This window comes from Melospiza georgiana, chromosome 11, assembly GCF_028018845.1.
Source record: "Melospiza georgiana isolate bMelGeo1 chromosome 11, bMelGeo1.pri, whole genome shotgun sequence".
NCBI lineage: Eukaryota > Metazoa > Chordata > Aves > Passeriformes > Passerellidae > Melospiza > Melospiza georgiana.
In genome coordinates, this window is record NC_080440.1 from 13,836,833 (window position 1) to 13,848,735 (window position 11,903).

Below are 11,903 nucleotides of genomic sequence, written 5' to 3' on the forward strand. Positions count from 1 at the left end.
AGCTAAACCTGGGAGGAGGCATGGGCTCCACAACCAGATATTAGATAACACCTCTGCAATTAACTCTTCGTGGTGGGTTGGACACGAGGCACCAAAGCCACTTTATCACTCCCCTTCACAACAGGACAAGGAAGAGAAAATATAATGAAAGGTTCATGGGTTAAGGTCCAGGGTTAATCTCTCACTAAATACCATCACAGGCAAAACACACTTGAATTTGGGATATTAACTGAATTTATTACTTGCAAAATCAGAGTAGGATAAGGAGAAGTACAATAAATCTTAAAACTACCTTCCTACTACTCCTCTCTTCTTCCCAAGCTCTGTCTCCTCTCCCCAGCAGCACAGGGAGACAGGGAATGGGGCTGCTGGTCAGTTCATCACAGACTGTTTCATTCACTAGTCAAAGTCTTTCCCCTCCTCCAACCTGGGGTCCCTCACATGGGATATAGTCCTGCATGAACTTTTCCAACCTCCAATAATCACTTCAAAAATGCTTTTAAAATACCTGCACTGTTTGCACCCATTGAAAGGTGTTTTGATTGCACAAATACATTCCATTGAAATAAGAAATTTTTAGAAGAGAAAAAATTGATAGTAATACAACAACAGAACCATGCAAGCTCTTTAGAACAATGTTCCGGTTATCACTTCAACATTTCACTCACCAAATAGATTATGGAATTGGCTTCATCCACCTACTTCTGCCAAGTACCCCAGGTGCTATTTCTACCTTGGCTCTTAAGTCTGTAGCTGTTGAAGAAAGTTTAACAGCTAAAAGGATATATCAAGTATCAGAGATGCCTCTAGCCACAGCTAGAGCCTTGTTCAATTTGCCACCTTATTTGCATCACCCTTTCAAATGCAGTAAGCGAAATTCTCAAAATTTATGTTAATCTTGTCATGTACAGTTTTATACCCTTTCCACTGACAAGGAAACTGCTGGCCATTAGGAAATTGCTGGCCATGACTGCTGCACAGAAAGGAAAAAACAGGGTTTCATTTGCTGAAATCTGTTGATTCCAGAACTGCTTATCCACACAGCATCTTTACCAGCTGCCAGTCCTCAGTGTGCACAGCACATGAGCAGAGCTGATCACTCTGTGCCCACGCTGCAGGAGAGCTCCAGCTGCTGTGCAATCTCAGCCTTGCTTCATCAGGGGAATCCACTCCTGGCACGGCAGCAGCACATTCAAGTGCCCATTAAAAGGCTCCAAATGCAGACACAAATCTCCAAACACACAGCAAAGCAAATATGAATCAAGAAGAAACACTTCTACTCACTCAGTCATCAGTGTAAATGCAACCCCTGCACATCCAGCAGGAAACAGCACAGGGATGTCCCAGCTGCACATATTTTCAGGGATATCACATCAGTGAGGCCAGAGGACTCCAGTATCTATTTTGTGCTGTAGTTGCCTCAGACACAAAAATAAAGATAGATGACAAACAGTAGCACCTTGCTGGAAAGCAAGTCTTCCCAGCTTCTTTTCCACTTTTCATGCAGGAGTTTCCTCAGTCAAACAGCCCATACTTCTCCCACCAGGTGGCTGATAAGAATATCCAGCTATCTGCAAGCAGCTCCACAGCATCAGTGAGCTAAAGCTTTTTTCCCCTCTTTTGAGTGTACTCACAACCAAGCTATCACCAAAAACAGACAGTCTAATGTATGCCAAACAATTAAGACAGCTTTTACAGATAACAGAAACACACTGTATGCCCTAGCAGGCTCCAGAGAACACATTCAATGTAAAATCTTTAGAAGGACACCGGGTTTACTTAGATATGTCTGGCATTTAAACCGCTCTTGAGCATTTTGAGATGCCATTTTCCCCTTCAAATGTTTATCTTTTCAGTCTTTAGAGCATCTCTTTAGAGCATTTAGATTTTCTAGTACTATCATGCTAAACAAATCAGTACAAATTTTTGTGTGCAGATAAGACCAAAATCACAGTAGAAAGACTGTGACATCAGCTGAACTACATGGTCACCTGCAGCTGATGCACTGCCCTGGTCTGTGGGCTAAACAGTCTGGCAGAAAAGGCAACATTCACATCTGTCTTTACAAATCCATTTCCCTGATTAATGATTCCTCTTCATTTCTAAAGACACCACAACAGCATAATGACAGCATTGCTAGTACCAAAAAGTAAAATCTAGGAGGTGGCAACAACTACACAAAATCTGTAGGTGTGCTTACAAGCTACCTTTACAAAGAGGATTTTAAAATAAAGGAACAGAGGTGGAAAAGGATAATCTGTAACGTGAACACTCATTCTTCACATTTCATTGTATTAAATCTTAGTTTTCCTTAGAAAGCCAAATATTTTCAAAGAATTAAGAAAAGACGAAAAACACGCCAAAGTAGGCACCATGTGTGTGCACACATTCACAATCCAGACTCATCAGGTACATGAAAAATCAAATTTTCCTGTATTAGCAGAGATCATAACAAGGCAAAGGATATTTGCCTTAAACCAAAACACCGACAGAGTCTGAGACTGCTTTTGCTTCCTCTACCTGACAGATTCAAGTACATCCTCAAGAAATGACATAAGTAGGAGAGTAAGCAGGGCAGTTCTATTTCAGGCTTTGCCATTAACCTACCACAAAGGTTTGAAGACTTGATTTTTATTTGCAGTTGACCCATGTCATGATCATTATTTTTCCTATCTGCTACGTTTCAAAAGGTCACTATTACATTCATTTATGTTCACCTTTTTTTTCATTTATACAAAAAGCCAATTGTTCCACTAACAAAAAAGGAAGTTTGCTATCCCACTAATTGGGGGAAGTATGCGGAGCTGGAGGAAAAAAGAAAAAAGGCCAACAAAACCACAAACAAAAAAAAAAACCCAATCATTCCCATCAATAAAATAATGATGTGTAAACATACAAGCCTGTCTCCCACTTTACCCAAAACGCTGCCTATATGAAACTTCTAACAAATTCTAAATCTGTGTAGCTGACACCAGTCCTTGACGCGGGAAGAATTTGCCTTTAATGCATGACAAAGTGTCAAGTGGCAGCGGAGCAAGGACTTTTCTCTAAAGGAGGACCCAGCTGTGCTGTGCCGAAGGCGCAGAGCATTCGCAGCGCAGTTGAACAAGGCAGGTCCCGTTCCATCACAGCCGATGGACACTGCAGGCGTCCCATGCCCGAATCCCGGGCATTTCCTCACTCTGGTACTTTCAGCAGGGAGTAACCTGCTCTTTCCCTGCCCCAACATTAAATGCAGCACTCTCACATTAAATGCTCACTCTGCCTAGAGCAATGAAGTTTCTTTCTAGGCTCTCATACAACTTTTAATTGGTGACCACCAATTTCATTCTAGGGCAGGGTAAGTCTTGGTTTTTAAGAAGAATATGTAATACACACAGTTATGGCTTTCTGTATATAAAGATATGATGTTATCTAAAGAAATACAAAAAGCACAAGGCAGTCCTTTGGCATTCCTCCAGCAAAGACATCCTTTCAAACTCTTAAGTGTAATATAACACTCTTAAGTGTAATAATTTTGAACTAAAATGTGATAGATGAGTAATGCGATGATTGACTCACACAATTAACAAATTAACAAATATTTCTATAGGTTAAGAAAAGTTTTATATATTTATAGTTATGTTTTACCCCCTCATGTGGTTATCAAGAGACAGCCAGGGTCAGGACATCTGGGAGGGCCAGCTTGGCACTATGGTGACATCTGACATCCCATGAGGATTTGAGGAAAAGATCTCTACACTGGACAGAGAAGAAGAGGATGATGGACAGAACTTTGGGAGGGGTTAAAGGGTTAAAAGGCAAAACCTCCACTGTGTAGGTGAGCACATGGTAGGGAAAACCCTTTGCTCCCAGCACAGCAGCCTTTTTCTCTATTCAGTCTTCTGCTGTATTTTTGATAAGGTTTAATAAACCTTTCTAAATTATGAAAAGCAAGCCACTGTTTCTCACAAAAGCTTCTTCATATTTGTTATTCAGATCTCAAGAAATTGTATAAACAAACAATTTGCAGACAAATTCCTTTAGTAGAACATCTAGTCTCTGACCAGCCAGGGGAAAAAATTGTCCACAGCATTATGTGCTTATGCACTTGACCTGATTTTATGCCAGGATCAGAGATGCTGATTTTGCAAAATGTACCTTCCAGTTGAAATCTGTACAGGATATTTTCATGTGTTGTGGGCTCTCAGTTAAAGAGATCGCTATCTGGAGTGCCAAAGTTAAACAAAAAAAAAAGGGTTTTCAATCAATTATTCAAGGGTTGAAGCTACCTAAATAGGTAAATTCTACTTAAAATTTTGTCATTAAATCAACACAAGCTAGTCCCAAGAAGTGAATATCAGCTCTTCCACAAACAGCAAATTATTTAAATTTTTCTTATAAAAGCAGTTAATAAATAGAATCCTGTGAAATATCCACTGAGTGTTATGTTTATGTTGCAATAAACATTCCACATTCATAATGTGGAATTCAGAAGACCTTCTCATTCTAAGACATACCGTATTAATTTTGTGTGCATAAAACAAATACTACATAATCAGGTCTGTTATGAATAATTCAAGTCCAAGTTAAGTTTGGAATGCTTCTATTTTAATTGTATGCTGGTGCAACAAGATAATCACTATGTGAAATAACTAGAGGTCAGCAAGACAAAAAAAGTGGCTTTCCTATTTCTGCTATTATATGTGATCAGTACATTGCAAATCCTCTTCAGGGCAGGGTCAAGTTTCTGCTCATGCTGTATCACCACTCTGTACACACCATTTTCAGGTTTTCTTGCACCACAACTAAAAGATCATCCCTCAATATTGAAAATGCTATCAAAATAGCTGACCTTTGGTTTTGTTACTTTCCATGAAAAAATAGAACACATTGCTAAAAGACAGTAATATGTAGCTCAGACATGGGTACTTAGGTATAGGTATGAAACACAGTTCACAAGGAATGAAAAATATACAAATGCACCTGGAACCAAGTGCAAAAAGCTCAAATCATTTAAAAACAGAAAGTAACCCATTGATAGTTCAGAAGGCATTAAAAAAAATAAATGTAAAAAACACTGGACTTTTTCAATTTCTTGTCCTAATGTACAGCCCATACTACTCTTTCATGGCATTTCACAAATATTTCCTTGGCCTATTATCAAATAATCACAGCTCCCCAGCTTCCAAAGAGCACTGCTGGTAACTTTTAGCTCTTACACACCTCTGCCCACAGCACCCACCCTCACAAGGATACCCAGCTGGTTTGCATTTCTGCTGCTGACTCTCCAAATGCCGCTGCTCTTTAAGCACAGGTGCACAGCCCCTTGATCCTCTGAACCTGCCCGCCCCAAAGGCGGGGCTGAATGGGACACAGGGCCATGGCATTCGCAGGAGTGAGCTCCACCACAGCTCATGGCACAGCTGCTGAGCCGCCAACAACACTACAAACTGTGCTTAGCACAAACTGAGCTGCACAGGGAGAGCTCCTCCCGTTCCTCCTCCCTACCCATCCAAGGACAGGCCAAGACAGGTTGATAATGCAATTTTTAAAAAGTTCTTTAGTTTCATTCACCAGAAGTACATGTCACAGAGGAAGATTATCTTTTACTTATATAACCTTAGGGCACTGAACTATTACTTATCACTGTTATTAAAAAACCCAAGACTAGCTCACATTTTATTTTTTTAAAAAAAGTCCTCTACCCCAAGAGAAAAAACCAAAAAAACAAATAACAAAAAGCTAAACAAACAACAACAACAAAAAAAGAATAGAGCGCATTAAGAACTCACTAACCACCTTTGATGTTTAGGGATTGTCAGTCATTGGGAAAGCAAAAGGTACAGAGGTGGTGTCCCTGGGTTATTTTAACACACTGCCTGTGTTTGTGCCTGGTTTGTTGCACTCTGCAGCACTATTTTCCAAACGTTTTGTATTGCATCTTGTATCACATTGCAGATTAGCCAGCTCTTACAACGATGACAAATACTTATTTTAGACACCTCATTACTGTCCTAGCAAGTGTCACAGCATATCTCACGGTCAAGAGAGCCACCATACACAGAGTATCCCCATACAATTTCAGAAAGTTTCAGCCCATACACAGTAACACCATACCTCTTCAGAAGGCTTCAGGAGTCTGCCCGTACAGAGGAACATCCCACCACCTCAGGAGGCTGCAGGAGTCTGTCCTTTGTTAGCCCAACCTTTTATCCCCAAGTTGATGCATTGCACCTGTGTGCCCTCTGCTCCCTTTGGTGGTTGGTCAGTGCACACCAAGTCTCGTTACCTTTAATGCTGCTCACCTGTTTCTCACAGCTGTAGCTCATTGGGGATGATGAGGCTCAGCCCCACTCCCAATTACCACAAACTGTGCTCATACATGTTACCGACACTCTTCTTTGCTAATTGCTTTCAGTTGTTTGCAAGAGTTTATTCATAAACATCGAACATTTATAAATACCTGTCAGGTGCAAACAATTTTTTTACTGTGGGACAGCTGCACTGTCAGAAACACTGTATTACAATTCCACCTTCAGAAAAAACTCTTCTGTTATTCCCCTCTTAGCAAAGGACTTTACCTCATCATCATTAGGAAAATATAGCTCTTGCAAAGGAAGTATTAAAGTGTTTTTACATAATTTTTTTAAATTGCTGTTTCACATCAGAATTAAACATTCCTTCTTTATTAGTTCAGCTTAAAAACTCAGAGACAGAAGGTATTATATTAAATTTGCCCATAAAGCTGTATAGTTACCCCCAACTTTACAAGTGTGTATTCTTCTAGAAAAGGAATGCTAGCCAATATTTGCAGGGCAAGGTTTTTATAAAAATAAAATAAATTAAAACAAATTCCCGAGTTAGGGTTGAACATTCCCATGAACATAATGTACGTAGCCACATACTTGTCATTAAATACAGGGCACAAAAGTTCCCTTTGGAGAGAAATGTTAAATTATTTCTGCACTTGGTTGTAATTCTATCATTACCGCAGAAGGCAACTGAGAACACTTCGTTTTTATGAAACCGTGACAGACTATTCCAACTCCCGTTACTATCCTAAACGCGACAGAGAAGCTCCAACAGCACTGGAATGATAAATTATTATTTATTTTATTTAATAAATAATAATATTTATTTATATAATAATATTATTAATTAATAAATAATTTAACCAGACCCGCCCCCTCGGAGGGAGGAGCCGTTCCCTGAGCACCGCCCGCCTCAGGTCGGCCCTGCCGAGGGGTCCCGGTACTGGGGCTGTGAGGGGATCTCTCGTTAATAACAGCGGCTGCTGGGGGTCCCGGTACCGGGGATGTGAGGGAACCCCTCGTTAATAAAAGCGGCTGTTGAGGGGTCCCGGTACCGGGACTGTGAGGGGATCTCTCGTTAATAACAGCGGCTGCTGAGGGTCCCGGTACCGGGGATGTGAGGGAACCCCTCGTTAATAAAAGCGGCTGTTGAGGGGTCCCGGTACCGGGACTGTGAGGGGATCCCTCGTTACCAGGGGCACTGGGAGGAGCCTGGTTAATAACAGCGGCTGCTCAGGGGGACCCCTCGTTATCCAGGATGCCGAGGGAAAACTCGTTAGTAACAGGGCTCATGACAGAATCACAGAATCACAAAGTTGGAAGAGACCTTCAAGATCATCGAGTCCAACCTGTTCCCTGACACCTCAACTAAACCATGGCACCGAGTGCCACATCCAGTCTTTTTTTTAACACATCCAGGGATGGTGACTCCACCACCTCCCCAGGCAGACCATTCCAGACAGGGACCCCTCGATAACAGGCGGTCCTGAGCGGGATCCCGTTAATCTCATGCCCTTGCCCTGAGGCGAAGGGACGCGGAGCCCAGCGCCACCAAAGCACCCCGGCCGCTCCTCCGCGGGTGCCGCCGTCACCGCTCGCTGCCCATGCGCGCGGCGGCCGCGCAGGCGCAGGGGCGGGGCCGGGCCGGGCCGGCGGGCAGCCATGGTGTACATCTCGAACGGTGAGGGGCCGGGGCCCGGGGCACCGCGGTGTGTGTCCGCAGCGGTGGGGGGCCGGGCCGGGGGCTGGGCACCGACCGGGGGCACCGGGGCTGCGCTGCGCGGAGCGCCGCCCCCAGCGCCGCCGCTGCCGGGACAGCCGGGCAGGGTCTGGCAGCTGCCGGTGTCGCGTCACCCCGCGCTGCCCTGCGGCCTGTGGCCGAGCCTGGTCTGCTTCTAAAGCGGATTTGGGGACTTTGACGAGTTCAAGTGCGTGCTGCAGACACCGGGAGCGTCACACGGCAGCGCTTGAACCGCTTACGGGGAATCAGACTCTGCCTGGTGCTGTCTGTGGGTTTTCTGGACGGAGAGCCCCTGTGGCGGTGCTGACCCTTTTAGCTGACGTCGTTGGGCAGTAACCTGCGGAAAATGAAACTCCCTGCCATGAAGAGCAGTTTCACCGTCCCAGCTGCAAACTCTGGACTTAGCAGATCTGGTTTTGTGTAATGCACTGTTCAGTGTCACACACTGAACGTCATTTCTTGTATCTGGATGTGTTACAGGACAAGTTTTGGATAACCAGAGTCGGGCTCCCTGGAGGTTGTCATCTATAACAGATTTCTTCTGGTCAATAGCAGATTTTGTGGTTCTGTTGTAAGTAGAAGTTAATTCTTTTGCTGAGCTTCATTTTAGATTTGACATAGGTGGAAGTTACACAGTGCTATCAGTACACAACAATAAAAATATTATATTTACCCTTTAGCATTCCATATGTATAAATGCTTTACTACAACTATGTGGTTGTGCCTGTTAAGCGCTGTATACTTAACAAAAAGTGCATGAAAAGTGACTATAACTTATTGGCAGTTCAAATGAGTTTTCTTACATTTCATCTATGTTGACACTGCAAAAAGAAAATACACATTTTTGTTAAAAAGTATCTACTAGCTGATCAAATAATTAAGCTGTTTGGAGAATTTCTACTGGTGACAATAGATTCTGACTATGTAAAAGTAATCACACAGTAAACAAATTTGGATCAAAGCCAGTTAACAAACAGAAAGTTCATGTGATGTTGTCAACAGTTCTTAGTGATTTCAGTTATAAATTTATACTTTATGCATTTCTTGTATATTACCAAGGAAACTAGATTTTATAATTTTAATACATAATTTATTATTATTTATAATTTAAAACATATAATGTAATTTAGATTTTATAATTTAAGCTTCATTGTAATTTGGAATTATTTCAGATTTTAGTTTTGTATGTAGGAGACAAATTGCCAAGATTTAAACAACAGTGATCATGAGAAGATACACTGTTCATTCCTGAACACTACTTGCTGTTTTTCAGGCCATTTCTTTCCAATCACAATATTCAAAAACTGTACCTGGCTATCAATTCACCTAACCCTTGTTTTAATTTTTCAGTTTCCAGAGCATTATTCAACCAGATTTAAGAAGAAGAGGCTACACATCTTCCTCCTATTCAGGATACCATGATGGAAGAGGGTATTTTTTTCATATTCACACATTTTCCCCTCTCTTGGTGAAGTGACATGAATCTGAGTAGATTACAGTTGTGATTTGGGTTTGAATTTGGTTGTGCAGGAAGGCTAAAATGGTTATCTGCACTATTATTGGTAACAATACACAGCTTTGGACAGCTGCAATAGCAGTACAGACAGACTAACATCTCTGAAAATATTTCTGAAGCCTGCCTAGGAGACAAGATATATCTTTGTTAAAATCTTATTTTCTTAGACATGTTTGTACTCAGCATTTGACTTGCATTAGTGCAGTCATTTCTTGTATTACATTACCTGAAGCAGAACACTGTTACAGGGGTGTAATTTCCATGAACACTGCAGCCAAAGGGTTTTGTAGGACTGTGTAAAAGCATCAGTGCTCTGTGGCCTTCTCACATCACACAGCAGTAATGAAACAGGAGAGGATTTCTGTGATAGTGGGGTTGGGGTTTTCTTACAGCTTTCCAGGTGAAACTCAACTTTAGAGATTCAGACTTTCTCACTACTGACATTTAGAAGCAGTTATTGTATTTCTAGTTGAAAAGTTTAATGAAGGGAGAACTCCTTTCTTTTCAGGCCTCCAGCAAATCCTCGCCGTCGGATGGGCCGAATAAATCACTGGGGTGCAGGCCCCAGTCCACCACCCATGGCTGGAGGTGGATGAGGAAGGTAATTCCAAATCTGCTGCATCCTGCTTTGGAGGGTTTGGGGTTTTTTTTAATAGCAGTGTTAATGCAGGGTTAAGGTAGAATGGAGTGTTTTGTCCTCCTGCTGCACAAGTTACCAAAAGAGAAAAATAATCAAAATTATTCAATAATAAAAAAAATAAAGATACTTCCAGTAAAGGGGAGAAAAAGCAGGGGGAAGGGATGTTGAAAATTATTTCAGTTTAGGAATGGTGGGCTTTCACTTTTAATTGCCCAGAAGTCGATGGACAAAGTGCAGCAAAGATTTTTGAGCCCAGCTGATAAGTTATTTATAACTTCTCATCTTTTTTGGCTGCTAATTTAAAAATCAGATTGTTAGAAAATGATGCTTTGTTTGCATTTCTAATAGTTATATGACATATGATGGGTTTTGGCTAAAGTTGATATTTCTCAATAGAAAAGAAAGAAAAATATAAAGTTGTTACAAGACAGTAAAAATGGGTTTTTTTCCCCCATTACAATGATACAACCATACCAATCTTGAATTCCAGTAAAGTGTAAAAATCAGAATTGCTTAAAAATAGAGGTAAAATTAAAAGAGGTTAAGATTAGAAGATTTCTTACAGCTGCCTGATATTTTATTCTGTTTAATAATTAGTTTGGCTGCTGGGAGTTGCAGCTGACACTGAGTGTATTTACAGTATGGTTTTATTTACTTTAAGACTTAAGTATATAATCCTTGTTTTTCATCAGTCACTCCCATTGTTACTATAATAAAAGTTACAAGGAAAAAAAAAAAACCATGCAGGTGGTTAATACCTGTAAACCTTGGAGGAAAAAGTTCATGTACCAGGAAACACAGACACCAGTATTTCAGTTCACTGGAACAAGGATAAGCTTCTTCCAAGTGGGAGAAAAACCCCAGGACGCTGTGGTGGTTTTTTTTTTTCATGTTGAGTAGACACATGGCCGGCAAAGACTGTGGAGATGGCTTCTGGGTACTCACAGCAATGTGTAACCTGCTGAGAAATAGTTAGCAAGTCTTTAGCATGTCCCATTTAGCTAAATTAAAAGCGATATTATTTTAAATTTTTTACTTAATTTTATCTCACAAAGAAAGGCTTCTTTAAATGTACTGTTACTACTTTATCTTTTAGGTAAACGCCTGCTGCAGAGGCAGGCACAAGCATACACATCAGCCAGATGAAAAGAAGAGTTTAGTGCTGGACCAAATGGGGATGTGTATGCCTGACTGGAAACTGTTCTGTGATAGAAGCAGATCAATGAAGTTGTGCTGGGAACTCCTTCCTCAAGGATCCGGTGTAACTGAGCCACAGTTTCATTAAATACATGTTTACTGTCTAAAGTCTTTGTATAGTTTCTGAACATTTTACTGTAGTTGCAAAGTTGTAAGTAAATTATATTTGGCTTGTCACAAGGCTGATTTTCTCATCATTTTTAGAAACGGAAAAAATCTGAAGTACAATAAGCCTTCTGCTATTCAGATGAGAAAAAAATACATATTTACAGTTGATAGAGATGGTCCCTCAAGAGTCAAAGCAGCAATTCCTAAGAGCTTTAATACTCACTCTCTCAGGACAAACACTCTCTACTTTGCTGTATTTTCCTTCTATTAATGATACTCTAAAAGCACTTCAAAAATGCAGTTAACAAATTACTTTGTTTTACAACCCTTGCTTCACTAAGGTCCATAATGGTTTTTATAACAGAAACACCTCTTGAAAGAGCTTCATTCTCCACTATAAACTTACTG

The 11,903-nt window shown here is 41.0% G+C and overlaps 1 protein-coding gene across 2 annotated transcripts; it reads left to right on the forward strand.

Moving 5' to 3' along the window:
• Positions 1 to 7,928: 7,928 nt before the first annotated feature.
• On the forward strand, positions 7,929 to 11,567 carry SELENOK (selenoprotein K). Of its 2 annotated transcripts, XM_058032000.1 has the most exons (5): positions 7,929 to 7,974; positions 8,515 to 8,605; positions 9,385 to 9,465; positions 10,059 to 10,151; positions 11,287 to 11,567. In XM_058032000.1, the coding sequence occupies exons 1-5, from the start codon at positions 7,956 to 7,958 to the stop codon at positions 11,288 to 11,290; spliced, it is 288 nt and encodes a 95-aa protein (XP_057887983.1). In that variant the 5' UTR covers positions 7,929 to 7,955; the 3' UTR covers positions 11,291 to 11,567. The 2 variants fall into 2 exon arrangements, with proteins under 2 accessions (XP_057887983.1, XP_057887984.1); XM_058032001.1 differs by lacking the exon at positions 11,287 to 11,567 and having other exon boundaries at positions 10,059 to 10,146.
• Positions 11,568 to 11,903: the final 336 nt, after the last annotated feature.

Bases quoted from the DNA above. Each gene is read 5' to 3' on its own strand.
- SELENOK (XM_058032001.1), top strand. The intron at 8,606-9,384 runs GTAAGTAGAAGT...TTAATTTTTCAG, and splicing joins GCAGATTTTGTGGTTCTGTT to TTTCCAGAGCATTATTCAAC. The intron at 9,466-10,058 runs GTATTTTTTTCA...CTTTCTTTTCAG, and splicing joins GGATACCATGATGGAAGAGG to GCCTCCAGCAAATCCTCGCC.